The sequence below is a fragment of the Heliangelus exortis genome, chromosome Z (genome assembly GCF_036169615.1).
Source record: "Heliangelus exortis chromosome Z, bHelExo1.hap1, whole genome shotgun sequence".
NCBI classification, from domain to species: Eukaryota; Metazoa; Chordata; class Aves; order Apodiformes; family Trochilidae; genus Heliangelus; species Heliangelus exortis.
The window spans coordinates 11,254,365-11,282,005 of record NC_092454.1 but is presented as its reverse complement, the minus strand read 5'-3'; the positions used below and the strand labels follow the sequence as shown (position 1 = coordinate 11,282,005).

General features: G+C 42.2%; 1 protein-coding gene across 6 annotated transcripts in view; it reads left to right on the top strand.

The window, feature by feature from the left end:
• PDZD2 (PDZ domain containing 2) overlaps positions 1-27,641 on the top strand; it is a 201,353-nt gene that overhangs the window by 169,437 nt on the left and 4,275 nt on the right. For 4 of the 6 annotated variants that reach the window (XM_071731274.1, XM_071731271.1, XM_071731275.1 and 1 more), the window contains 13 exons: positions 88-313; positions 1,308-1,425; positions 3,622-3,754; positions 6,607-6,688; positions 7,640-7,743; positions 8,496-8,664; positions 9,810-10,600; positions 11,787-11,931; positions 14,243-17,825; positions 18,457-18,574; positions 21,881-21,982; positions 23,953-24,223; positions 26,181-26,315. In XM_071731274.1, coding sequence (XP_071587375.1) covers positions 88-313; positions 1,308-1,425; positions 3,622-3,754; positions 6,607-6,688; positions 7,640-7,743; positions 8,496-8,664; positions 9,810-10,600; positions 11,787-11,931; positions 14,243-17,825; positions 18,457-18,574; positions 21,881-21,982; positions 23,953-24,223; positions 26,181-26,315 — 5,977 coding nt within the window. The remainder of the gene's footprint in view (positions 1-87; positions 314-1,307; positions 1,426-3,621; positions 3,755-6,606; positions 6,689-7,639; positions 7,744-8,495; positions 8,665-9,809; positions 10,601-11,786; positions 11,932-14,242; positions 17,826-18,456; positions 18,575-21,880; positions 21,983-23,952; positions 24,224-26,180; positions 26,316-27,641) is intronic. The other 2 variants (XM_071731272.1, XM_071731273.1) reach the window with 2 other exon arrangements.

The window sequence follows — 27,641 nt, the reverse complement described above, 5'->3', positions numbered from 1 at the left end:
GCCACAAAAATCACACTGTGTGTGCAGCTTTCCTGGAAGGTGGTGGTGTCTTGTGTTGCCTCACTGGGTTCTCTCGTACCTCTCCAGCAACTCAAGAAAGGTGTGGTGACCCTGACCGTGCGCACGCGGCTGCGCAGCCCGAGCCTGACACCCTGCGTGACCCCCACCCTGCTGAGCCGCTCCAGCTCCCCCAGCTCCAGTGCTAGTGGTGGCATGCCTGGCCCTGGACCTGATGAAGCTGATGGTTCTTCCTCCACCCGCAAAGGGCCTGGCCCAAAGGACAGGATCGTCATGGATGTGACACTCAACAAAGGTGGGGTCCCACTAAAGTGGGCTTGAAGACTGAATTCCTGCTTCTTAGGGGAGTTTTGGAGAATAGGCTGGAGGTTCCCATGGGCACCTACCATGTCCGTCTGACTTTGAACCACAGGACTGGGGAAGAGTTTCCTCTTCCACATTTTGCTGCTCCAGAGACAGCAGACTTTTATGGGTATCACTCACTTTCTGTGCTGCTGAAAGAGGGAAGCTGTGAGATATCAGTCAAAACATGAATCAGCTTCTCAGTAGCCCCAATAGCCATGCCCTTCTTGTAAAAGGCAGCTCTGGGGAAAGCAAAGCCCCATAGAGTGCTCAGAATTGCCCAGATGAGCTGTTTGAACTTCTACCTCAGGGTTGGTCTGATTATCAATAATTGCACAAGAGAAACTTAAACCATATGTTATATGTGGTAGGACAAAAGTGCCTATTTTACAGGCACTTTTAATATGTGCTGATTTTAAAGGTTTGATTAAAAACATGGAGAGAGAAGGCAAGATGTTCAGGAATTCCTATTTCAGGAGTGCTGTTGCCTAAAGGAGAGCAAAGGTGAAAGAGGATACTCAGTGAACCGGAGATAGTGCCTCACCTTTCTTCATGCATGCAGTTATTTAACAACAGAGAGCAGTAAAGTTGGCAGCATCTTCTGTGCTCACATTTTCTGCAATAATTTCTAGTGACATCTTTATTGGATTGCTGCCCCCACTCCTTTGTGCCCTGGACCAGATCAGACCTTGTGTGACATTTCCAGGAGGTTCCCACGGCACACAGAAAATCTTCTGGGAGTGATGGATCTCCAGAAACAGTCAGGATCAGATATTTTCAATCCTGATTTCCACTGCTGGCCTTGGCTTCCTGACTGACTGCACCTAAGGCCAGCCCTAAAACAATACATGAGACTTGATCTCAGATGGGATGTGGGAACACAAACACTTTCGTGTCCTGTGTGATTACAATCTGCTACTTTTCTTTGTGCTTTTTGTTTTTCACAGAGCCAGGGGTTGGGCTTGGCATTGGTGCCTGTTGTCTCACACTGGAAAACAGTTCTCCGGGGATATACATCCACAGCCTGGCCCCAGGGTCTGTGGCTAAAATGGATGGCAGATTAAGGTTGGTTAAAGCAAAAACATGCTGGAGTGGTTTTACAATAAAATTGGTTGAGGCTTTGTTTTCACCAATTGGTTGATGTAGGAGGGAGGGGATTTATACTTAAGAGTTCACCAAAAAGAAAACATTGAAATAAAGACATTCCAAACTGATATTAAATACCTAGGAAGCATTATTCTGTGAGTTGGAAGCAGCACAATCATTACAGCTTGTGGGTTTTTTAAATTCTCTATACAGAAAGCTGAGCTAAGCTTTGAGAAAGGGGAGCAGCAAGAGCGCAGCCTCATGTCGTTTGATCAGAGCTGCAGAGACACCAGAATGGAAGGAATTTTGCAGAGCTCTGCTAGAAGTTCAGCCACCTGAAAATCTCGTAAGAAGAGCTAGAGGAGATGCTCTTGCAACTGACTGTGCCCATGGCTGCAGCAGCACTTTTTCTGCCTGTACTGTCTGCCAGGATTGCTGCAGGCTGATTTGCCCGTCTCATTTACTCTGTATTGTAGTCTGGATGTCTTTAAGGAACCATAAGAGAGAAAAGCAATCATTCCTGGGTTTCTCTTGAGCTTCATGTTGGATTAAGTGACAGAAAGTTATTTGCTGTTCCTTTCCTGGAGGCTTCAGTTTTAAAAACCGTTGGAGGAATTCTTCCACCTCTCAGTATTTCTGCATAAAAACACAGAAAGGTAGAAAGAATAAAAGCTGGTGGGCACTGGGAGCATTGCTTGGGAGGGGAGGCTGTGCTGAAGACCCACTGGGACTTCACGATTTGCACTGAACATGTGGCACAGGCACTGGTGCAGAGAGGCTGAGCTAATGCCTTGCTTTCACATGGGTGCAGAATGCCTTTCTGTTTCCTTGCTCACCAGGAAAAGTGATAGATCATTCTGATTTTTTTAGAATAAGGGAAAAAGCTAATTTTATGGTGGCATCCCCATAAAAACCATTAAGGTTCCTACAGTATAGAAATGCCTATAGGAGACGGTATTTAATGCTAACTTGCTCTCTTGTAAGCCTTTTTGGAAAAAATTGAGTGCTGGTTTTGTTTACAGGTGACAGCTGTATCATTTATTAGCTTTAAGTGATTGATTATATCCAGGCATGTTTCCCAGATTTCTAGCTTGCTTCTTCGAGGCATTGCTTCTGTTGTCCCATCAGTTGTTTATGGTTCCATCAGCCAAAATTTAACAGGATGGTTTTGATTTTTTGGAAAACTTCGTTTATCAAATACTGGCTTTGTGATACCAGGAAAGGTTTGAATCCAGCTCCCCCATTTCTGAGCTCCCCCTCTCAGTCATGTGCTGGTCTAAGTTACTGCATTTGTGTAGTTTCTAAGAACTGTGTTAATACAAATGGTAGGCAGAGCAGTGGCATGATTGCACAACTGGTGGGTCACCTTTTGCTTTCCTGAGCTTGTACCAATAGTACAGGTTACTGAAAGCTGCGGCATGCAGCTGACATTTTGCCTTTGGCATGTGGAGTCACAGTGCAAACTCATTTCCATTGTCACAAGTAGCCCAACATAAATCAACAGTAGTAGATTGTTTTGAGAGTGTCTGTTTAAAGCAATTGCTTTAGTAATTATGGAGAATGCTTTAATGATATCCCTAGTTGATGATCTTTTCTTTTGAATAGTTCCAGATGTCTGAGCAACAGTTAAGAAATCAGGGAAAACAAAACTAAACAATCTGTGCTTTCCTTTCAGGAGGGGACTTTTTTAATGGGTTCTATATGTTAATTTGAAGCAAATATAGGCTAATTGTGCTCAATTTTTTCTTAGAGTAATTTCATAAATTTGCGTCTAAATCATGGGGTTTTTTTATCAATGTTTGTGTTAAGTAACTCAATATGATGGGAGGGAACAGCCCATCTGAATCCAATTTTTACTTTTCTGTATAGGAAGTATCTGAATGCAGAACTGGAACTGAAGTTTGCTTTCCCCCTGGTCCAAATGCAACCAGTTTTCTCTGTTGATTTAAAAGGGTTTGTAGCACTGACAGTAAGGGCAGAAAGGATCTCTGGACCTCCTTCATGAAGTCAGCAGGACTTAAAATCATGTCACTTGAAGCAAGAGCAGGCCTGGCTTCTTGCAAGTCAGATCTTTTCCAGACACTTGTATCTATGAAAAACCTTGGCCATAAGTTTAAAGCAGAAATATTTTTGTAAAAGGCAGTTGTGATTAACTGGCTCAATGTCCCTTTTCAGTCGGGGTGACCAGATCCTGGAGGCAGACTCAGTGAGTCTACGTCATGCAGCGTTAAGTGAAGCCTACGCCATCCTGAGTGAATGTGGTCCAGGTCCAGTCAGCCTAATCATTAGTCGGCATCCTAACCCAAAGGTGAGGAGAAAATGTGTTGCTTACTGTAATTTAATTCTTACTGTCAATAAAACAGCAAATAGAGAACACTGAAATTTTCTCTCTATGCCATGTGTTGTGCAAGAAGTCAGGATTGTAACGACGCCTTCCAGTTTTTTAAGATGTAGCAATGCTGGACTGTCCCTGCTGTTTTTCACTTAGTCACCCACTGATCAAATGCAGTTTTCCTGGAATTACTTGACTGAAGTGTTCCCATCTTTCTTGGTACTTGGACTAAGTGGCAATGCAAATACAGTACAAGTGCTCTCTTCCTCCTAAATGTCATTTTGCACTTAGTTTGTCTTTGAGTAGAATATAACTTGGGGCCAGAAATATACACATCAACAGATTGAACTGATCAACTATAACAAATTAGCAGGAATACTGTTTTTTAAAAAATAAAATCTGTTCAAAGATCAAAGTTTTCCTTCAGGAATTAAAATGTGAGAATCTGGAATGTACTGCTACTGTGAAATCTGTGCAAGGGCAATTTGGAAATAAGGCTGTGTTTACAAAATGTGTATTTTCAAGCAATTTTTAAAAATTGATGATAGAAGATAAAAGCCTTTTAACCAAGCTATAGGGAATAACAACTTCTTTTATTTCAATATTTCAAAGAATTTTCTAAGTGTACAAAACCTTCCTGTTTAAACAAGAATGAAGCTGTAAAAATATTTGCATTAGTGAGTCTGGAGAGCTCTGACTTTTGAACTCATAACTACAAATGGAGGCCTTAATAAATCTATATCTAGGAGAACTCAGGTTTCTTATTTTATAATTAATTGGGTATTTGCTACTAAATCAAATATACAAACAATAGACAAATAGGGGTCCACTGCCCAGAGTCTATTATTGTTGCTGTGAGGCCTTGTGCTTCTAGAAAAAAGAGGCTGTGGTTCTGTTAAAGGTAAGCATGAAAGGATGAGAACTGGGCTTATAGCCTAAGATAACAGTATTTCTAGAGACTCTGTATGCTGTGCTGAACCAGCAAGATGATCCAATTTGGCTGCATTATCAAAGCATATAGACTTTTTGGTGAGTCTGTAAGTAGCATGAAATAAAAACTCCCTGGAGTGGAGGCTGCCCTCTCCCCTCCATCCTTCATCTTTCTGTGGTGGTGGCCTGGAAGCTGATGAGTGACCTAACCAGGTATCTCCTTGGAAGATGACCTGAGTTAGGCTGGTTGCTTGCTATTACTCAGTAACAGAGGGAAACTTTTAGGTGGCTCACATTACAGTTTTCCATAAGTGATACTTAAAATGACAACAAAACCTTTGCCAAGAAATGCTAAGGAAAGCTTAAAGTTGAGCTGGAAAGATCCTAAAGCATTCTTTCCTCCCAGGAAGTATTGAATCCTCAGTTCCTCATTGCAGTATCTCTGAAAGAGTGTCCATGTGAAGACCGCTCTTTATGTCAGTGACACCCTTTCTCTGATAACACTGGGGGATCTACAGAAGTGTGTGTTGTTTTTTATATTTTATTTTATTTTATTTTATTTGCTCTCAATAATACCCCAGCCTGCAGATAGTAGCTAGGAATTGTCTTGTCTGTCTCCAGTTTCATCTGCCTGAGGTGTAGAGGATGCTAAAAGTCTCAACTGGCAGAGCTAATAGAATTGTGGACTTCTGGTTGGTTTTTTTTTAAGCAGATATATCTCTCTGCCCAGCACCTGGTTAAGCTCTTGGGACATCTGGTACCCAAAGGTTTCTGTAAAGGTCCTGGAGCACACTGTCAGGGCTTGGACCATGTCCTGTAGGAACTCCCTGTGCCTCAGGAGCCCAGAGGCTTTTGGTTTGCTGCAAGGTCATGCCACAGGCTGAAACAGTAATGTATTTCTACAAAGGCTTATGTTATTTTAGACGTTTTTATACTTAATGTCTCATTTTATGACACAAAAGACCCACAGTACATTTTGTTACTGAATATGTTCAGTTTGGTGTTTTCATGCATTTCCAAGAGAAATACCACAAAATTTTCTTTCTTCTTGTTATTCTGTGTGAATGCAGCATTTAAACTATGTTTAAACTGCTGAGTTTGCTTAGGAAGCATTCAAATCTTCATGGTTCAGAAAGATTCAAGTTTCTAGTCTCTGTTTATGCTGAATCTTAATTCATGTAAAGCAATGTAACGTGTATAGAAGTTATATTCAACAGAATTAACTTGCTTTCTGTTTTTAGATATATATTCATGCAGACTCCTCATTTCTGTTATAAAACCATATGGAGTTTCCCATTAATAGGTATCAAGTCCGTGGCAATAATTCAGGACAAAATTAGTAAATACGATAAATCAGTATTTAGTCTTAAAACAGAGAAAAATTAATTAAAAATTACTAATTTAGGTTTTCTTTTTAAAAGCAAGGAGAAATGAAAATTAAAATGACAGTTAATATCTCAGGAAGTCTAGTGTTCTTCCGCTAGATTAAGTGCAAAACATCTTCTGTTGCTGATGTATGCTTGTACAAAGCAGTCCTTGTCTATTTTAAAGTAATGTTTTCTCTATTAACCAAAGTACAGCACTTTATTGAGTTAAAATTCTGCTGTAAAGGTTTCATTTGATTGAAGTATTGTACTGTTTTATTTTTTTGCCTGATGTGGCACTTGGATGTGCTGTTCATGAAGTCAGCAGGCTTCTGGCTCCTCGTTTCTGCAGGAGAGCATTATAGAGGGAGTCTGAATTAGGGAACCAAGGACTAAGGAGCTCTCAACTAGGTCTTTACTGCATCTTTAAAAATAATGAAATATCTGAAATGAATCATGTACTTTTAGTGGTAAGTGGTCAGACGTCTTCATTTCATCTACCCAGTTTGATCACTGTCTTCCACTTGACTTTAGGTTTCTGAGCAGGAGATGGATGAAGCAATTGCACGAACAACCCATCGAGAGAGCAAGGACAGCAGCTCCTCTCACATCACAGGTAGCAATATGTTCTTTCCTAAAATGTGCCCTCTTCAAGATGCAGGAAGGTTTAAAGACATGCTCTTGGGTTCTCCAGCATCTAAACTGTAGATGTAGAACAGTTGAGAGGGTGTAATAACTCTGTGTACTGCAGAAATTTTAGCAAAAACATCCAGTTCAGATGGATCAACTCTTATAGGTCACGTTACTTGCTTTGCTACTTTGCTAGGCTACCATGAAAGCAGGGCTGCCAAGAGGTGGTTGGTCTCTTCAGGATGAACAGTAAAGACAATGTCCCTGGTAGGGAAAGGACAGAAGGAATAAACTTCATCTGTGTACACATCCACGTGGGTGGCAAAAAAACCCCAACCAAACACAGAGAAAGTATTGTTGTGTCCATTTGAAAAAGTCCAGATACTGCATCCTGAACAATATGTTTGAACTACATTTTAATCTTCGGGGTCATGTCATAATGACATGTGCGTTCTGGCATTCATTTGATGTTTTGAACTGCAGACTAAGAACTCCATCAAGTCTCACAGATAAAAGCAATTTCTTGGATATGGCCTAGAGAATAAGAGGTTGAATTTTAGATAGATGTGTACTTATCCTCTTTGTATCTGTGTCAGGTAAGACCTTTTTTTGAAGTTGACCTTGCCAGTGGCAGCTAATCTGTCTTTCAAGGTTGTACCTACTCAAGAACATGCTTCAATGGGTGAGGAAGCCTCCTGCTCATCTTTTGTTCATAACTGTGTCCTGGGCCTGGCTTGTGTAACCCATGTATATGATAATATTTCACCTGATCAAAGTGAGAGCTTGTGAAATGTAAATAAATATAATTTTAGGAAAGCCACTCAGATAATAAGTGGAATTAAAGGCAACCCCCAGCTCAGGAGGTGAATGAGGAGCTTGTTTCAATATATAGACCACAACTTTAATTTCTGAGATCTAACTAAGATGTGTTTAACAGGAGCTGTACAAAAAAGCCCATCTCCTAATGTGAAGGCCAAACAAGGAGAGACCTCATCTCCCCTCAGCTGGACTATGAAGCGTTTTCTGGAGCCAGCAAGCCGGGTAAAAGGATTAGATGCAATAAATACAGCGTCTGCTTCTAATTCAGCTTTTACAGAAGCTTTTAATTGATCAAGGAGTTCAAAACCAAACCTCTGTGCCCTGTCCCTGTTACAAGGGCTCCATAAAATGGTTTGTTTCTTATGCCAAGTTTGCATTGTGACAGCAGTAAGGTCCTGTTTGGTGTTGTGGCTGTAACCTTTGGGAGTGATGTATGAAGTATGTCAGGGAAAGCTGTAGGTTTGCACCTCCTTCCATGTCAAAGGCACCCCTGCTTTGTGGGACAGAGATGAAGTTAGGAGGAGAGACCTAATCCCCTGGGTGTGCTTGGTCTTTTTATATAGCCACGGCAGTGGAAAAGTCCCTGGTTTTCCTGGGAAAGCCAGAGAAGCTATACAAACTGTGTCCAGCATTACAATCTCTTCCTGTCCCTCAGTGCAGAAGGCATGTAAAAGGAATTACACAAGTGGATGGTTTCCTCCCATGTTTCTGCACTGAACCGTGTCTGCAAAGTAGTGGGATTCACAACCCTTTTTTATTTATTTTACTGGCTAAGCATGTATTGATGTGCATGATTTCAGCCATCCCAAATTTGAGAGTTTGCCTTTCAGTATACTGACAAATCCTCTACTTTAAAAATTGGCTTCAAACTTCTTTTATTGGAATGGAAATGTGAGTGGAGTTTGTAGTGCCTGCATGTAGACAAGGGCTTTAAGCATCGATTATGGCTGGTCATCAGGTTCACTTCCTTCCAGCAGGGATCTGTCAGCTCTGAGGCAGAGCTTTCCCAATACTTCTCACACGATGGTACAACCCAACTCCCATTTTCTGATGCTGTAACCGGCTCATGCAACGAAGAGCAGCTCCGTCAGAAAAACAGGAACAGTTTGTTGGATGATGGCTCTCTTCTTCCTGGCAACCTGAGTAAGTGACAGAAATGAGTCTGGTCATTTGGCTAATGGTTGGAAGAGTCAATGAGCTCTGGTTTCGTTTGCAGGAGAGCTACAATGATTCCTGCACTAGTAAGAAATGTGTGGCAGCATGGTGCAAGCCCCAGTGCTTATCACATGAAATGCTGTAAAATGGAAGGGATCTACAACAGTGCACGTAAATGCTTGTTTCTGTTGTATTTTGTCCAAATTGCTACTGTGATTATGTGAAAATTACTTTATTTGATATGTTTGGCCAAAAGTAGATTGACAGCACTGCAGGATTGTTTTTTTTTATTGAAGGGTGATTATCTGATTCATTACATTTAAATAAAAGTGTTCATAGCTTTCTCAAATATGCAGTTTCAAAATGTCACATATAGCAGTGTAAAAGCAATCAAATGTTCAGTTTTATGTCAGATGTTTTGCACATATCCTTCTCTCCATTGTAATTGACTGAAATAATTTTACATTTCCTTTTTGACATGCACTTGATTTCAAAACCAAAGTGTGGTTCTAGTTTTCCATTACTTCTCAAGTAATGTCTTTGTCTACAGCTTCTTTTTCTCTGGAAATTCATTATTTAATGCTTAAAAGCATGGTTGCATTTGAAAAAAAACATAAAACAAAGCAAAACAAAAAAAGTTTCTACAAAATAAGGTGCAGTTATTTCTAAGGAGTTAATGGGAAAGGTTTATTAGTCTTTAATTTGAAATTGATTGGTTTGTACTTGTTTCTTGGTTCAGGAAAGGTTTTTTCACTTGCTATAAGCTGAGCATTGAGCTAAGCAACACGTGAAAGACCTTTTGTGGCTTAAAGTAAAATACACATGTGAATTTGCATCTCTTTCTTCCTTGGGTCATAGTCATAATTTAGAAATAAACCGAAAATAGAAGCAAATGTGCCATGAACTGATTTCAGGAATTACCCATAAATTGTGGAGCTATCTCCCTATCTTGTTGTTTGATGTAGTTAAAGGGGGCTATGAAAAAACTTATCTTTTGCTTCGTGAGGAAACATTAAGCTTCCTCTGCAAACAGAGCCACATATACTCTGCTGCAGTCAGATATGCGTATTAAAGATTATCTATAAATCTAATTTAAGTATAACCTTTTTTTTTTTTTTTAATTTTTTTTCTAGCTGCTAGAGAAGCAGCAGTGGCAAAAGCAAATGGCCTGGCTTCTCCAACTGGTGGGAGAGCATCCAGCCTTCACAACAAGCACATGGAGCCTGTCCGACCCAGCATCCTCAGTGACAGCCCCAAGTCCTCCCGCAGCCCCTTCCATCGTCAGAGGAGGGTTGTTTTCTATGATGGTGATGCTAGTGATGATGATGAAAGTTCCCACTTTCAAAGAAGCCAGAGGGCAAAGAGCCAGGAGGATGCTGGCATTGTCATTACAACCTCATCCATAGAAATTGATGATGAGAGCCAGGGCAGCGAGTCATCTAGATACAGTAGCACAGAGACATCTTCACCTGTCTTCAGCAACTCCATGGAGACTGCAGACAGCATGCTGGAACAAATTGAGTCTCCTTTCTTTCCCATCATAGCATTCGATTACTCAAGTATGCCTGAAGTTCGTCTTAGCAGCCTGAGTTTGAAGGAGCTCCGAGAAGCACAACTTGAATCCAAGAGATCGCCAAAACTTGAGCACAGAGCAGTCACAAGAGTGAAAAGCATGATGAGCACTGAGTGCCGAAGCCTTCAGAGACAGAGGGCAGAGGAGCATGGGTCTTACAACAAGCCTGTTGCAAGGACACTCCCTCACAGCAAGAAGTGTGAAGCACCCAATGGTGCTGGGCAGGGTCAGGGTGAAATAGTCACTCTGGTTCGCAACGAGCACGAGTCATTTGGCCTGGATTTGGAAATCCAGGCTGTGCCCTTAAAGGTTGTTGTCACAGGGCTGCGGCCAGGTGGAGCAGCAGAAATGGTAAATTTTTTATTTGGGTTGCCTTGTTGTGATTTGCTTTTGCTTTGCAGGGGTTAGTATTTGTATCTTTAATATTATGCAAGTGATCTGCTGAGAGTAAGTGCAAGGGAGATGTTTGTCTTTGCTGGGAAAAACATCTCATCCTGTACTGTTCTGAATCTACTGTTAAGTGTTTCTGATTTGGAAATGCTCCCTGGCTGATTCAAAACTAAGAACGACAAGAGGCAGATCTACTAAGATTAACTCTTCCTCACTCACAGTTCCATCTTTGAGGGAGTGCTGTTCTTTTGTTTCCTTCCTTCCTTACTGGGGGCGAAGGCAAATCAGTAAAACCTGGTGGTAAAACTGTTTATTATGCTCTATTATTTTATACACATGTATTTCTGTGTTATATAGATCTGTTACCAGGAGGCCTTAAGTGCTGGCCTGGTTTACCAAGTGCCATGGTAGTACTAGTATGACCTTGCTCTTCTGCTTCTCATACATTCTCTTATTAATGTGAGTTCTCCTTCACCCCACATGTAGAATTGTGATCTAAATGCAAAAGGGCAGAAAGAGGAAAGATACTCAGCTGTACAAAACTGTGGGTAGCATTTTCAATCTAGTTGGTGGTCACTAAGGTAAGAAGAGATATGTGGCAGCAGTTTGAATTGGGCAGTGAGAGCTAGGGATGTGGGTTACATTCCAGCCTTTTTCTCTGACTTACTGAGCAATGGTTAGAAACATTAAATTTAATCTTTTGGCTTAGAAGCTCAGTTCCTGTGTGGATTAGTTATTTAGGAGAGTCTCATTGGTCCAGTGGCACTTTGTGACCAGAAATATAATTCATTCATAAAATGCAGAAATGATAGACAAAGTTCCAGCCCTGAAGAAAGCAGGGCTGATTCATCCCAATTCCATTTTATGAGGAGTTCTGTGTTCTCCATCTTGATACTGATCCTTCAGAGAAACTGGCAGTTCTTTTGACCTTCCTGTTTGAGTCTGATTATTAATTCCTCTCTTGGCAAAAGCAGTCTACTCTTTATTTGCATGTTGGCAAACGCACAGCAGTAGTACCTGTTCTCTGCAGTGATGTGAAATAGGGAATATTGCTCATAAGCACTTAATTGCTTCCCTGCAATCTTTGCCCCAGTGACACAGCGTCTGTTGTGTATTTATAATTTTCTTGAATCTGTCATTGCATCAGGGATCAATGGGCAAGATGGCTGTAGGTGATGAGATTACCACCATCAACAGCATCCCAGTCAGTAAGATGACGTACGAGGAAATCTGCTTGCTTATGCAGTGTCTTCCCACATCTGTAACCCTGGAGATCCAGAAAGCAGCATCAGGTGAGAGATTAGTTTTGCTTTTGTACCTTTTATTTTGAGTACCAATGAAGAAAATTCCCTTGGATTAGCTGGGGGTCTTATCTTCTGCTGCCCCAGCTTCTCTCATCCATTCCATGAAAAAAACGGGATACACTGTGGCTATACTGGTAAGCCAGTCAAAGCACTTAATCACCAAACCAGGTGATAATGGTCCTCCCTAGCACCTCAATAAGGGGAGCAAATCTACTCTTGTGTGAAGCATTTAAAGCTCCCACTTACAGTACCATTTTACTGCTGTACCTCTTCAGAAAATATATTGACCCTTTATATATTGACATCTGTCCCTCTTAAATCTGAAGTTTTTGTGAATAGACAATAAGATAGTCTTTCTTTCTCTCTTTCTCTCTTTCTCTCTTTCTCTCTTTCTCTCTTTCTCTTCTCTTCTCTTCTCTTCTCTTCTCTTCTCTTCTCTTCTCTTCTCTTCTCTTCTCTTCTCTTCTCTTCTCTTCTCTTCTCTTCTCTTTTCTCTTCTCTCTTCCTCTTTCCCTGTCGTCTTTCCCTTTCCATTTCCCTGTCCTCTTTCCCTTTCCTTTTCCCTTTCCCTTTCCCTCTCCCTTTCCCTTTCCCTTTCCTTTTCCCTTTCCCTTTCCCTCTCCCTTTCCCTTTCCCTTTCCCTTTCCCTTTCCCTTTCCCTTTCCCTTTCCCTTTCCCTTTCCCTTTCCCTTTCCCTTTCCCTTTCTTTCTTTTCTCTTTTCCTTCCCTTTGATGTGTCAGAAGTCTCTAATGTGCAGGAAGATGAAACAGAAAACCTAAGAAAACTAGAATCCTATAAAAATGTTTATTTGCATGTTTCTTATAAAAGTTCTCTACGTTGAATTGAAATATTTGATACTTCCTTAGTTTCTGCTCAGGGCTGATTTATGCTGCTACAGCAATATATGCATCCCCACAGACTGTAAAAAATACGTGGTATGGAAATGAGTGTTTGAGTAAGACAAGCATGCTTTTCAAATTCAAGAACATAATATTTTGCTTCATTCTAGCTTATGATTTTCTCTGTGTACATATTAATACCTGGGAGCCTAAAGTGCTTCCAGATGCTTCAGTTACAGTTTTCTTCAAGGAATTCCTGGCTTGGCAGAGTCCTATTCTTGTTTCCTTAGATTGCCGTGGCTTTTTCAGACTGTCAGCACTGGTGTAGGGACACATTGGCACTCCTTTATCAGGCAACTCTTCTTCTTTACCCTTCCACTCTCATTGCCTCACTGGTTGAGAAGAGGATCTCCTCAGTGTGTGATCCTGAAGCAGGCAGTACTTCAAATACTAACCTGGCTGCTATAAATTGCTACAAATTCTGAGATGTCTTCCCTTTTGTTGACTCCAGGAGGAATCTGCACTTCTTAACATGTGTACCTAAATTAACTGGTGTGGATAATCCCACAGTTTTGTGCAAGGATTAGAGACACAGTTCATTTGAAAGGGCAGGAAAGGATGCTGACTCTGTGAGTACACCTCTCCTGCTCCAGGCACTTTTGAGGCCTCGTCTGGTAGCAATTGGCTTGTGGAAAGCAGCTCGAATGGGGATGCATGTCCCCAGAGCAGTCTAGAAAGGTGCAAGGCTGTCCAGAAAGGTGATGTTTAGGGTGAAGTGCTGAAAACTGAAGAGCTGGAGGCATGGGTAAGCAGGAATGTGTCAAGAGTGCAGCAGCAGCAAGGAGTTCAGTGTGTTTACCCAAGCGTGGGTTAAACATGTATTGAAAGCAAGGAAAAGTTTGTGCCAAAAATCCTGTAAAACCCGTATGCTTAATGTGTGTGTAACCTCACCCATGCATGTCACATTAAACACCTGCAGAAGTGCCCAGAGGATCAGAGTCAAGTTATTTATGTACAGCTTGCCACTGTGTTATCTGTTCACCTTTGCTTGCTATGCCAGGGCTTTGTGTACTCTGCAATCTTTTGGAGACATCTTTGATCAAACAAGTAATGAGAAGCAGTGCAGCTCAGCCTGACTTACTGCCCACTGACACTATTGTAGTTGGCTGCTTGACTGCTGAAATTTCAAAGAGTTGAATAGATCATGACTGCTCACCTTGGATAAGTGGATTGCTTCTTCATGTGTGCTACTCGAATACAGAGAGCTATGATTAATTTGAGTTGTTGTAAACATCATTACAGAAGAGGAGGACTGCAGAGGAAAAGGAAAACATATAGTCTGACTGTGTGGATGTCTGTTTTTGTAATAAAACCTGGTGTTTTGTGTATCACTTCCTATATCTGACAGAATTTTTCTTTCTTTCTTTTATTATTATTATTTATTTTTATCACGATGCAGCTGTCAGCAGATTTACAAACCTCATCCTGTCTCCAGGGCTAGACAGTCAAAACCCTGCTGATGTCAAGAGCATCCTCGCAGCTGAGGAAGAACCACGCGCTGGCAGGCGAGGATCAGTGGGTTTGCAAAATGCTGGCGGCAGCTGCGGGGTGGAGAGGACAACACTGCCACCTGATGCCACGGTCAGAGACGTGCAAAGAGGGATCGTGGAGAGCAGCTGCGCTGAGGACTGCGCTGCCATCCCTGTCACCGACATTGATAACTTGCTCAGCCAAATGGGTGCTCCCGAGGGCAGGGCTTCACGCACCCCGTCACGAGCAGAAAGTCCCCTCCGAGATGAGTACACCACCATGTGCTGCTGTGGGACTGATGAAGGGTGTCCAGGATCTGAGCCACGGCCCTCCAAGGAGGAGCTTCTGGAAAAAACTGTGAATTGTGGAGCACAAGGGGTTTTGGGGCTGTCTGTGTTGGACACCATTAACACAGGCAAACTTTTTACTGTGAATAAAAACTCTTTAAATAACTATTCCAGGAATTTTAGTAGTTTAAATGAGGATGAGTTGCCTGCAGCAAACTTTCTGGAAGGTAGAACGGGCGACCCATTTCCAAAGTCTATGTATGGGGCTGCAGAGGATTCTCACTCTGATGCAGAGTCTGTCACAGAAACCTTTGATAATGCTAACAAAGTGCTCCTTGGGCCATGTACTGCTGCTGATGCCCCTGCAGTCTGTGCTGTAATGGAGTCAGATGAGGAGCAAATAGAGATTTGTTGTGTGAACAACGAGATGCAAAAGCCTGCACGGGAGCAGCATCTCACATCTGCAACAACCTCATCCCCCCAGCCCCCACTGCACCCTTATGGCAGCGAAGTTTTGCAAACTGAGGGCTGTGCAATGTGTGGGTCACTGGAGAAAAGCATCAACAAACTAGGTTTGGAAGATAACGGTGGTAAGACTCCATGCCCTTCACAGTGTTCTCATGCGTCCTCTGCATCATTTTGCTCTTCATCAGTTTTCCTGACAGAAGAAGACATCCTGAAGAATTCGGTCAGTATCCCTGAAGTTCACTCCTGTAACAGTGGTGCCTTAAGTACAGAAAAACAGATGGGTTTGGGGGACAGTGATGAGTCCATGAAACGCTATGAATCCATTGAAGCGGAAGGGTTGCTGCACTGCAAAAAGATAAGCTTTTGCTCTGCTCAAAATACCAATGGCTTGGAGAACAACTTGCTTGAAAAAGAAGGATGTCCTAATGAGCAGAGGTGCAAATCTGAAAGTGAAACTGGGGTTGATGACTGTAATCATGCCATTAGTTATTGCTTAGTGAAGAAAGAAACCAACATTTTGTCCAGTTTGTCTAGGACAGACAGCAGTCATTTGAACGCATCATCATCAAGAGCAGTATCACTCAGGTCTCCCTTTCCCACTAAATCTAAGGATCCAAAGGCTAATACAACTCCTGAATTGCCAGGGAAAAATGAGAAAATTAACTCTGTGACTTCAGGAAGGACTTCAAATGGAAAAGTCCAAAGCTCAGGCACAAATCACTGCAAAGGAGCTGCAGTACTGCACAGCCCATCCTTGCAGAAAAAATCCTGTCAGGAGTCTAAGGGAATGGCACAAAAATGTATAATGGACACTCTTTTAAATAACCAGAAGGCCAAAGCAGGACCAAAGCTAAAAGGGTTCACCATCAAAAGCAAATCAAAGTCAAATGTGGATTCTTCTGGCTTCAATCCTACCAAAGTCAGTGGGGCTGATCAGAAAAGGATTTCTGTTTCTCCACAGCTGTCCCCTAAACTCCCAGGGAAGAAAACACCAGTGTCCCGTAATTCACCTGCAAACCCAGATCCTGGCAAGGGCATCTCAGCAGCCTCAAGGGCTCTGAAGTCAGAACTGGAAAATAAACCACTGCTGATAATCTCTGAAGATTCACTTCTGCCTCTCCTGAATGGCTCAGGAAGCCCAACAGTGAGTGGTGAAATGAAGTGGGTCAGTGGAGAGCTGACAGACCTGCAGCAGACATTGGGGAAACCAAAAGAAAAGCATGTTTCCATGCAACCTGTGATGTATCAGGGTAAGGGTGTTAAGGTGGACGAGTTCACAACCAGAGATGGTCAGTCCAAAGTCACTTCATCTCTTCAGGGGATACCAAAAACTGAGCATGTAAAAGGAAGTACAGAGAACCCTGAAACAGGCCGAGACACAATCAAGAGCATCTATAGTGCAGAGGACTTTAGGCAATTAGATTTGCAAAATGCAGGGTCTTCTTTGTTGAGGTCTCCCTCAGCTCAACAGGAGCAGCTGGAAGGACAGGAGATCCAGCGCACTTTCATTGAGGTGAAGCTTTCCTCCTCCTCCTCATCATCATCATCTTCCTCCTCCTCCTCTGCCTCTTCCTCACCAGCATCATTTCTGCAGCTGCCATTGCTGGAGAAAACAGAAGGGGTGAATAGAGAAGTGCCTCTTCTGACTGAGGAAATGGGGACCATGCAGTATTTCTCAAAACCAGATACCACTGGAGAGAGAAATCTCTATGGTGTGTCAAAACCTGTGACAAGGACTTACTCAATGCCAGCCCAGCTGTCAGGTCAGTTGAAGGAGGAATGCCCTGGTGCAGAGGTTCATTCTGTGCAAGGACCCCAGGACCACACTGTGGAGGAGAAATGTCTCCAGACGGCGACAGGGATGTTAAAAATGGTCCATCTCAACCCACTGAATGACCAGAGCGGGAAGGACACTTCCAAAAGCACCCAGAGGATCCATGACACATCCCCTTCAGCCAGCGACACTAGCTGCCCTGCCACTGATAAGCTGAGGAGTTTCAGGAGGAATTACTACTACTATGAGCTGAACTGGCCTCATGAGCCTACCTCATCCTTCTCCGTCAAACAGAGAATAAAATCCTTTGAAAACCTGGCAAATTTCGACCGGCCCATTGTGAAGGCCATCGATATACCCTCTGCTGTGAGGTCCCCGCTCTCCAGGAGGTCGTGCGGTGGGGTGGCCGTCGCAATCAGCCCTGCCGAGACACCGCGGGCCTTGCGGCGCAGCTTGAGCTCCTATGGTGGCAGCCCAAGCCCAGCCGGCGCTGTGGCCAAGTCTCCCACCGGCTCAGAGCCCACAGGTATCGGGGGAGCTAACAAAGGGGAAGGAAAGCCCCAGAAGAGCGAGGAGGGCGGTGCTGGGGCAGAGGGTGCTGCCTTCCCCCCACTGGCCTCGCAGGCACGCCGCAGCCGGGGCCTTGGGCGGCCGCCGCTGTCCCGCTCCAGGCTGCGGGAGCTGCGGGCGCTCAGCATGCCGGACCTGGACAAGCTGTGTGGAGAGGGCTTCTCGGGGCCACCGCAACCCGCCTGCTTCAAGACAGAGCTGGAAATCACACCCCGCAGAGCCCTTGGCTTGCCCGCCCACAGCGATGCAGCCCTTCCGGGACGCTGCGGCCCCGCTGAGGTGGTCGGTGTGGGGATGTGTGCCGGCAGCCCCAGGGACAGCAGCTCGGGGACGCCGGGCTCTGCCTCAGACGACGACGCACCCCATAGCGGCTCACTGGGTGGGGAGCGTGCCGCAAACAGCTGGTCCATCAGGTTGGTGGTGGCTGAGCTCCTGCTGTTTTGTTGTCATCCCCATAAGCTTTTCCTGAGGTGAAGCTTCTCTGCTCCTCCCGGTCCCACCCCAGCGTGTGTTTGAGCTTTGACCCCAGCCCCCATTCCCCTCACAATTTGGGGTGCCATCCTGCACGATCTTTTGGTGACTGGTGACGGCCACACTGAAACACTTCATCCTGTTTTTTTCTTTGTCCCCTTAGCTGGTTTTGGTTAGGAATTGGCCATGTTAAGGCACAGCAGCCGCTGTGGCTGGGGTGTTGCACAGTGCCGGCTGCCAGCACAGCCAGCAGTGACAAATGAGCTTGTTGTCCTGCCAGAAACGGTCCTCAGATGTAGCTGCTTCTTGTTTTTGTTAACGTCTGTTGCTCAAGCCAATGGGGGAGAAGGAGAGAAAGAGAATGGGGACTGATTTTCTCTTAAACTGTCTTCTCTGCCCCTTTTCATTCTCCCAGTATACACCATTTCTTGCATGTTTTCGAGATTTCTGTTTGTTAATGAGCTGGACCTTCATCATTTATACCTTAATGCAGTCTACATTGCATACCTGAAACTTGTGTCTCTATGGTCTAGAAATATAAAGCTGCCTCTCATATTTTTCAATTCGTTTTAGCTTGGATCAGCTGCTTGTCTCAAGCCTGGACCAGCAAAAACTGCAGTCTGTTTTGTCAGCAGTAGTACCGAAATGTGACATCACTGCTATGCTCCCAGAAGTCAAAGCACAAGTAAAGGTAAAAAACAGAAGATAAAACTAGGTTATTGGCAGTATTTTTAAGGGGTTTCTTAAAGGCAGATAAAATATCTTTTAAATGGTTTCAGAGATTCTCCGGTAGTCCTGTGGTAGGTTATAGTTGATGGTAGCTTTTAGTAAAGCTGTTTTTTGAATGCCTGCTATAAAGCCATAATAAGTTTGAGTGGCTTTTGTATAAGAAAGGGTATTGTTTGTCCAGTGAAAATGTGGTTTTGAGCCACAAAAAATAGATGTAAGTGGCCAAGTATGCCTCCTACTGAGTCATTATTACAACTGAAAAACTCCTGTGTTTGCCAATCACTGCAAATCAGAATTTAACTTTCCACCAATTATCTGGGTCAGACTCACTTTCCTCAAGAGGCAGAGAAAATTCTTCTTTCTGTGCTTAGAAGTACCCAACTTTTGCTAGAAGCTGTAATCACAAAAACAGTTTATTTTGCATAAGGCTTAACTAGTGGCTTGCAACACCAGCAAGTGGCTATTGAAGCATTTGCAAGAGCCTCCTGTGACCTTTTTGCTTTCTTCTGTGGAAACTAATTATTGCATTAAGATAACCTGCTTTATTATCAAGAAATAAAAGAAATGCCTCCAAAGTTACATGATTGCCAGAACATTACTTCCCTGTTTGCAGTGTTTGTGGTTTTGGGATACATCCACATCCTTTTTAAATCAGAACAGAAGTTGATAAACTAATGACAGCACTGGAGGGGAACTGCCATCTGGTGTGCATAGCTGCTGGCTGAGATGCGTTTAGAGCATTCCTGAGACTTATTCACAAAGGTTGCTTTTTCAAATGCAGAAGAGGCAGGGTGGAACAGGACCTCCCAAAAATACTCAGCTTTACTTCCCTCCAGGGACAGTTCAGCTAAATCTTGCAATTCCCAAGAGCTTGGTGAGCCAAGGTAGGTAGGTTTACTGATGAAATTAGGGTTGGATTGTACTTCTGGCTGAAGGTAATTAAGTGTTCTTTAAAGTATTTAATGCATGAGGTCTTGGAGAGATCATTTATTTATGCCCCTTTTCAAAGTCTGAGAACTTGAATATTTGTAAAGCTGATTGTTTTTTGGAATGCGCTCCTTGTCTGCATATTAACCATATTTAAGCTTGGTATGGCACATACACTGGAAAACTTTATGCTAGTCCAGTGCTGGATTTAAATGTACAATAGGAGTGTTCTTCATAGTTATGCAATTGCTGAAAAATGAGAAAGACTGCCTAATTCAGACTGAGAGCTTCTCTGGGAGGAGTTTGTCATCATCTTTTTGCTCTGAACAGCACTGAATTTACTGCTGGCATTTACTAAGTGCTACTGCTATACAAAAGGAAACATACAGGCATTTTGGTATTTAAATCTCTGTGACCAGTGATCTTTGGCTATCACACTAAATAGAGGTCATCACTGGAGGCCTTGAGTGTCCACTGGGTGGCCAAACAATAAGCATTCACAGCTAGGTCTCTTGTGCCCCATAGTACATGTACTGGCTAAGGACAGCACTGGGAGCTGGGGAGGAAGGAGATGCACAACCTCAGTAGAGAGGAGAAAGGGTTCAGACTGTGTGGCTAACTGGACTGAGATTTGTGGTCCTCACACAACTCTCAAACATTTAAGCATCTGATTTTTTTTCCCCCCAGTGTAAGCACATTAAGTCATGGTAGCAAGGGTTGGATAGAACCTGACCTCTTAAGCAAAAAAGGGCTGCTTTAGTAGTTAATGATTGTAGATGTGTATTTTTTCCATTACCCTTGTGCATATGGAAAGGGACTAGCCTAGAAACTTAACTGATGTTACTATTTTTTGGCTAGCATGAAGCAGTTCTCACTGACTACAGATGAAAAGGTTCTCAACATCTACAAAATATTTTGGACTAAGTTGTTGAGCCCTGACTGCTCCTCTCTCCTCAAGCAATGGTGGATCAGTGAGTATGGCACTGATTTCTGACATTGGCTCTGTGCATTGTACAGGTGCCTTTGATACAGAAAATCTTCAAGGGCCACTATTTGGCAAAAAAACACAAAGTGAAAACAAGAACTTGACTTGTTTCATCAAAAAAGATAATCTGTGGTTCCCTGTGCCTTTTGGAACAAAATTAAAAGGCAGACGCTGAGTTAGAATGTTGAGTTTAGTGAACTAAATATGTTATTAAATGCTAAATAATTTAAGAGGTTGGTTTCTAATGATGTGCCATTAATTTTACTGTTGGCAGTTTCTGGAAATTACTTATGTTGGATGGGATCCTGCAGAAAAGCTGAGACACCTGCTTTTTGCTCCCCACTTCTGGTTCTCTAACAATAACCCACATATGGTTACTGTCCCCTTGCTCCACTTAATGCCTGCTTAGAGCACTAAAATCAGTCTCAGGAATAGCATCTGGTTTTGTCCTAATAACTGTTCAAAAGACAGCACCAGTGGATGGGACCGGTTCTGTCTCATGGAAAATTTTTTGTATTGGCAGCAGGCCACCAGTTCAAAGAAATCAGCTTTACACCTTAGTTCTGGTCTGGAGCCATGGTTCAGCCCTGGTGCAGACCTGCACCAGTCCCTGCTAAATGCTCCTGTTTCCACAGTAGCACAGCTTAGTCCCATTTGGATCACTAAGAGGCTCCTCACTTTCAGTTCCCAAGAGAAATGTTTTTTTCTGCTGTCCCATTTAACCTTCACAAGCTTCAGTTTGTAGCCACTGCCCCATGAATGATTGTCCAGCACTGCTGAGAAGAGGTTGGTTCAACTGCCCTGCTTTATTCTGTGTCAGTGTGGTTCTGAGGGATGTGGTTTAATGTAGGGCTAGGTTAATGGTTGGACTTGGTGATCTTGAAGGTCTTTTCCAACCAAAAAGATGCTCTGATTCTTTGTAACTGCCTTTCAAGGGGAAGGAGATAGAGAATAATTTATGTGTTAGTAACTGCTTGAAAGCAGAGTGCTTGGTCCAAAAAGACACATGGAACCTGTTGAGTTTTGGCTGCAAAATGTCAAGCAATGGAAAGTCTACTACAGCCTGTGAAAATTAGGCTGCTGAAGGTTAATATCCTTCCAATATCCTAATTTTGCCTTTGCTTTTTAGCCTTGAACTGAGCCTTGAACCATTGCTGCCACCTTTCTTCTCAGCTGCTAGTCATCAGTAGCATGAACAGAAATGCATTAAATGTCTCAATTTTAATTCCTTGAGTTGCTTTTTTGCACCTGCCATAATCTGAAGGAAATTTGTCCTTTGTGTGGGAGCTTGGTCTTGATCTTTGTTTTTGTTTTTTTTCTCTTTCTTCTTCCCCTCCACCTCCATTTTTCTGCTAGAGCAAAGAAGACACATACTTTGTAGTCTTGCACAAAGAAGAAGGAGCTGGCCTGGGATTTAGTGTTGCTGGAGGAATAGATCTGGAACAGAAATCAGTCACAGTAAGTGATGGCTGCAAGTCATTTTTTTGCAAAGTTCACTTTAAAGCAGGCTGGTGATTAGATCAACTGCTCGTTTATCAAGACTCACTGCAAGTCACTCACAGTCGTAAAACAGTGTCTGAGGTAGCTGCATACCATCTGCTACTGAAATCACAGAGTGTCTGGGAAGTGTTATTTTTATTTTTGGATGCCAATTATGTTTGCAGTCTTAAAGATTCTGTTACTGGATGGGATCAGCTAGATCTAAATCCTTTCCATGTAAATAAAATCATGCATGCAGTTGCATTGTCCCACGTGACAGCTTTATAAATTGTGCTCTGAAAGAGAGATCCATAAAGTGCTGAGATTAGAAGACAGGTAGGTCCTCAGTCTTTGGACACTTCAGCAGCCCTTACAGGAATCCTCTTGGGTTTGCTTTTAGGCAAGATCAGGATAAGTAAATGTATTTTACGTAGAGCAGTCACTGAATTAGATCATGGTCACAGTCTAGGGAATGGGCTCTACCTCTCTCACTGCAGCAGTTGTGTTCCTTGTCTCCGGCCTAAACGCTCACAGTGTCAGCTTTGGGTAAGGGGAAGGCTTAAACAGTGCCACACAGCAGGGAGTTCTTCCCCACAGAGTCTGGGACACTACCTAAAAATATGATCTTGAGCTCTCTCAGGCTGAGTAGCTGATGAAATCTTTCTCTTGAATGCCATCTGCCATGGGACAAAAAGAACATCAGCTGCTGCTCTTTTCACATCCTCTTTGTTCAGTGTATATAAAGCATGATTCTCCAGTGGGGAACATTTTAATGACCTTGACCTATCTGGATTTTGGGTCTCAGCTGGATTTAGAGTTGGCATTGTGTGCTGAGCTGCTTAGATGGACTGGCCCACGCTTGGGTGCAGAAATAGAAACGCCTACTGATCTTCAAGGTACTGAGGAGCATGTGAGGGAAGGTAGTAGATGTTCTAGCATGACCCCAGTATTCCACTTACCTGTTGCATTTGGGTGTCTACACCTGTCATTGAGGCTGCTCCTCCAGCTTTGAATGCCTGCTTAGACTGGCTGGAAATTTATCTCCTTGGATCTGTAGGGTTGTGGTAGGTGGGTCCATCTTAGCATGATCCTTCAATGATAGGGAACATGAGGCAAAAGGCTTTTGATTCCTTGTTGTTGGTCTGGTTATGAAGATAAATTCTTAGAGAAAATGTCATGCAGAATTTTTTCCACAGATTTGCCCAGCACATCTAGAACTATGTATATGGGAAACCATATTCTGGCTGCTAAATTACAGTAACTCATAGGCAAGTCTTTCAGTACCAGGTCTTGAGTCTTTTAGTCAGCTCCTTTCTGTAAATCAAAGCGTTTTAAGTTTCAGCTGCACTTGCTGGAATTTACTCAAAGCTTATTCCACTCTGAATTTTTTTTTTTGTCTCTCAAGAAAATACATTTCAAGATACTAAATCATCCCCCTGCATCTATTTGCATTAAGAATAAAATGAAGAATTAAATACTTGAACAGCTGCAGTAAGTCAGAGCCTGTCTTTGCACAGATGCTGTGCACCACTTAGATGTGTGCATCTGAGAACAGCTCAGGATGCATGTCCCAGACAGTGGGCATTTTGGGAGGGGGTATTGCACACCACAGTGTTGTTCTTGATGTTTGCTCTAGCATGGATGTGGATTTAACCTGTGTTTCACTTGGAAGGATGTTAATTGAAGATCTTTGAGAGGTTCAGTGAAAGTATTAGTAATGGTTGTTTTTGGCTTAGAAATGGCCATGCAATAACAGCTTCTTTTCCTCTGCTTATCCCCAGTCCCTAACTACAGTTGCTTAGGCCTTGGTATTTGAGGGTATTTGTGGGAGCAAATGTTGCATGCTTGATATCCCAGCAATGGGCACTGATTGCAACCTGAGATAGACCACACATGACTATCTGTGGTTATGAAGTTAAAGCATCCTTAAGTTAAAATCTTTCTTCTAGGTCCACAGAGTGTTTTCAAAGGGAGTGGCATCCCAAGAAGGGACTATTCAACGAGGAGATCTTGTTCTGTCAATCAATGGCAAGTCTCTCACAAACTCAGTCCATGGGGACGTTCTGAATACTCTTCATCAGGCAAGACTGTACAAATATGCAGTCATTGTCATCCAGAAGGAAAAAGACAAAGCAAACAATTCCTCCAGACTTGAGATACCAGCTACTGGCAGAAAATGTGTGGGGTCTGGAAAAGATGTTTCCATGGAAATAGCAACAGGTATGATCTTTGTCCAAGAACAGTTGGAAGGATTCCCTTGCAGAGCAGACTAAAGGGAAAAAGGTCCATGTGTTTTTGATTAAAAACGTCTGTGCCTTATGTGATTGAAGTGAACAAATTAAATTACCTTTAAATTTTATTTGTTCTCTTTTGAGCCTAAGTGTAGTTTGTAGTTGTTTTGGGTTTTTTTCAATCATAACTAGGCAGAAATTTAGAAGAACATTTAGAGCCTAATCCAATTTCTACTAAAATTAGTGATTGCACATATTCTTTCAATCCAGGATAAGCTCCTTTTAAGTAGTAACAGTAGTCAGTGCAAGAAAGTAAACAACCAAAAAAGGATAAAAGAACAGCAACTTCAAAGAAAGCTCCAAGCCCTGCAGTTTGTTATGCACAGGGACTGAACTTGCATTTTGTAATGGCACATTTAATACTGTTTCTGCTAAAACCAGAAAAAATCCCATTTTAATATTAAATGAATCTGAGCCAAATCCAACTCAGCCATTCTATAGAAACTAGGAATAAATGGCTCAAGTGAAAATGTATCAGTGAGTAAGTTTTTGTTTGGTAACAAGACAGCATTTCAGTGCTAAGGGTGCACTTGGGGTGTGGCAAACAGATGTTTCAGATTTTTTTTTGAGTGTTAAGACACAAAACCATTTAGTCCCTGGCTGTAGTGCCTTCAGGAGCAGAGGATGACCTGCTCCAGTCCAGCACTGCTGCAGTATCCTGGGAGGCAATGGGCAGTGGCTGCAACTTATTTCTGAGAGGTTTAGTGATGCAGCTTTCTTTGCCCTCTAGGGCAATACCAGGCACTCAGCTCAGCCCACCCAGATACTAGGACATGGAGATGCTGCTCACCCATTTTTAACCTGTTCACCATCATCATTGCTTTTCTGGTTTGGGGTTTGTTTTTTGTTTGGTTGGTTTTTGTCTGTAGCAGTGCTAATTGTTTTATTCTTTCACTAGGTTCTATAGTACAGCTTTTTAATACAGCTTAAAAGAAATAGGGACCACTGCAAATGTTTGGATCCGTCTCTCTGGAATTACACCCAGGGATATAATAGATAAGACTAGAAAAAGGGACTAGAAAATCCCTTTCTGCCCTAAACTGCCTTTACCCTGAGTGTTTTAAAAATACAGAGTATCTGCTGGGTACATGCACTAGGGGGCAACATTATCTTATAAAAAACAGAGTACTGGGTTACTAAAATGCTACTAAAAGATAACATTTAATGTTTTCTGAGATAATGGTGGCAGTAATTTGTGATAATGCAGACTGCATAATTTTTACATTCACACAGGGCAAAGAGGGTCCTGTTTTCTGAAACTGTAGATTTGTTTCCTCTCAAGCAGAATCATATTTTATGTCAGCCACAGCAATGCTATTTTCTATATTTATCTCATATGTAGGAGGCAGGATGCACCTACAAGTAATTATGGTTGTTTCCATAGATATGAGGCCAGAAACAATTATTCCCCCCAGTGAGAGATTGCAGATCTTTCCTTAAGAGGGTGAAACATGTTTGATTAATGTAACATTTCATTCTTATTTTAAAAGATGTGGCTCATTGAATAAGCAAACAGGAACAACTGCAAGAAAAAGAAATTTTCTCCAGTCACTATTTCTGTAAATTTTTCGGTTATTTTATTGATATTTAGTCTTTACTGAATTTGCTAAGCTTTAATTTTGCAAAAAAATTTATGCTTTGGCAAGTTTTGGTTGGACATGCAAAATGAAAATGTCTGTGTGAGTAAATGTATTTTGAACTGTCTCCCCTTCACAGCTGCAATAACACTTACTTCTGAGAAACTGGGTGATAACATGTTCTAGTTTGAATATGAACTGAACCCTGAGTTGCTTTGTCACTGCTGCAAAAACAAAACCAACAAAACGCAACTTGCAATTTGCTGTTAACAAGCTGTATGACAAGATGCTGTGTGTATTCTGTCACAGATCCAAACCTGGATATGAATGATGTCATCTGCGTTGAACTGTTGAAAACCTCTGCTGGCTTGGGGTTCAGTCTTGATGGAGGAAAGGCTTCCATTGCTGGAGACAGGCCTTTGCTTGTAAAAAGAATATTTAAAGGTACTAAAAGCATGCAAATGCAGTGGATGTTATCTCAGTTTTCCTTTGGTGCATTGTTCAGACATTTTAATTCTTGGACTCTGGTTTGTTGGTTGGGGTTTTTTTTGAAGCAAGGGTGGGGTTTGTGGCCTTCATTTATTACCACTTACTTGCTGAAGTGATCTTAAAAAGCCACTACTGGGAATGGTTGGTGACTGCATCTGCTACTAATTGTTTGTGGAACAATCTGATTTACTAAATATGAGGCTGTTTCTTCCTGGACTTGTCCAGTATTCTAGACATTAAGTGACATCAGGAATGTTATAAATAATGTTTTGAGAAGTTCCTGCCTTACCCTACTGTCTTTTTTAAGAGAACAGTATAGATAATCAGTGTGGTTCCAGTGCACCATCCTGCATTATACCCAATTAGTAGTTTTACCTTCTTTTTGTCTTTGTTTTGGTTTTTGGTGGTTTTTTTGTTAGATAGCAGTATTAGCTTTCTTCAAGAGTATGTCTTCAAAAACTGCCACATAACATAGTTAAACCTATAGGAACCATGGATAGAAAGGTAACAACTATGCTGTGATTTTAACCTGTCTTAGTCAGGTTGAATTTAGTGAAAAATACAGCACATTCTAAAAAAGATGAAGCTCTTGGGTGTTCAGTATTTTTACAGGATTACTTTTCAGTGTTAAATGCCCTCATTGAGGCAAAAGAATCAAACTGGTATTTTCTGTATTGATTATCAATTGTTCCGTGTGTATTTGCTTCTCCCCCTTCAGAAAGTGATTCTGAAAGTAAAGGTCATGTTTAATTTATATCCTTAGACACAGTCCTCTTCCCTTCCCATGATGACTGATGTTGTTGATTGAGTTACCATTACAAAAAATATACTTTTATTAGTGGAAGCTGTGCCCCCCTAGCAGCTGTTTCTGTGTCTGATGCGTTTTTCCTGAGTTTGCTGCTCATGTTTGGTTTGTTCATGCCTGTTACCTGTGTTTTACAATCTACTGCATTATTTGCATATTAAAATCCAGGTTAAAATTCTATTTGTCCATGCCACATAAAACCTGTATGTTTACTTTCTCAGCCGGGTTTTCTTACAGCTGCAGAAATAACATACAGCATATTGCATGCACTTATGCTGCTTCATTCAAAACCAGACATTTTCTCTGAGAACAAGGATTTATCTTGGTTAAAATAACAATTTCTGTGAGATGCAGCATGAGGTAGATTGCTAGAGCTTAGCTCTAGAACATAAGTGACTATACTGTAAATAGTCCTTGCTGGAAAAAACGGTTTGTTTGCTGTGCATCACAGTGGAAAGCAAATCTTTGTGGGTTTA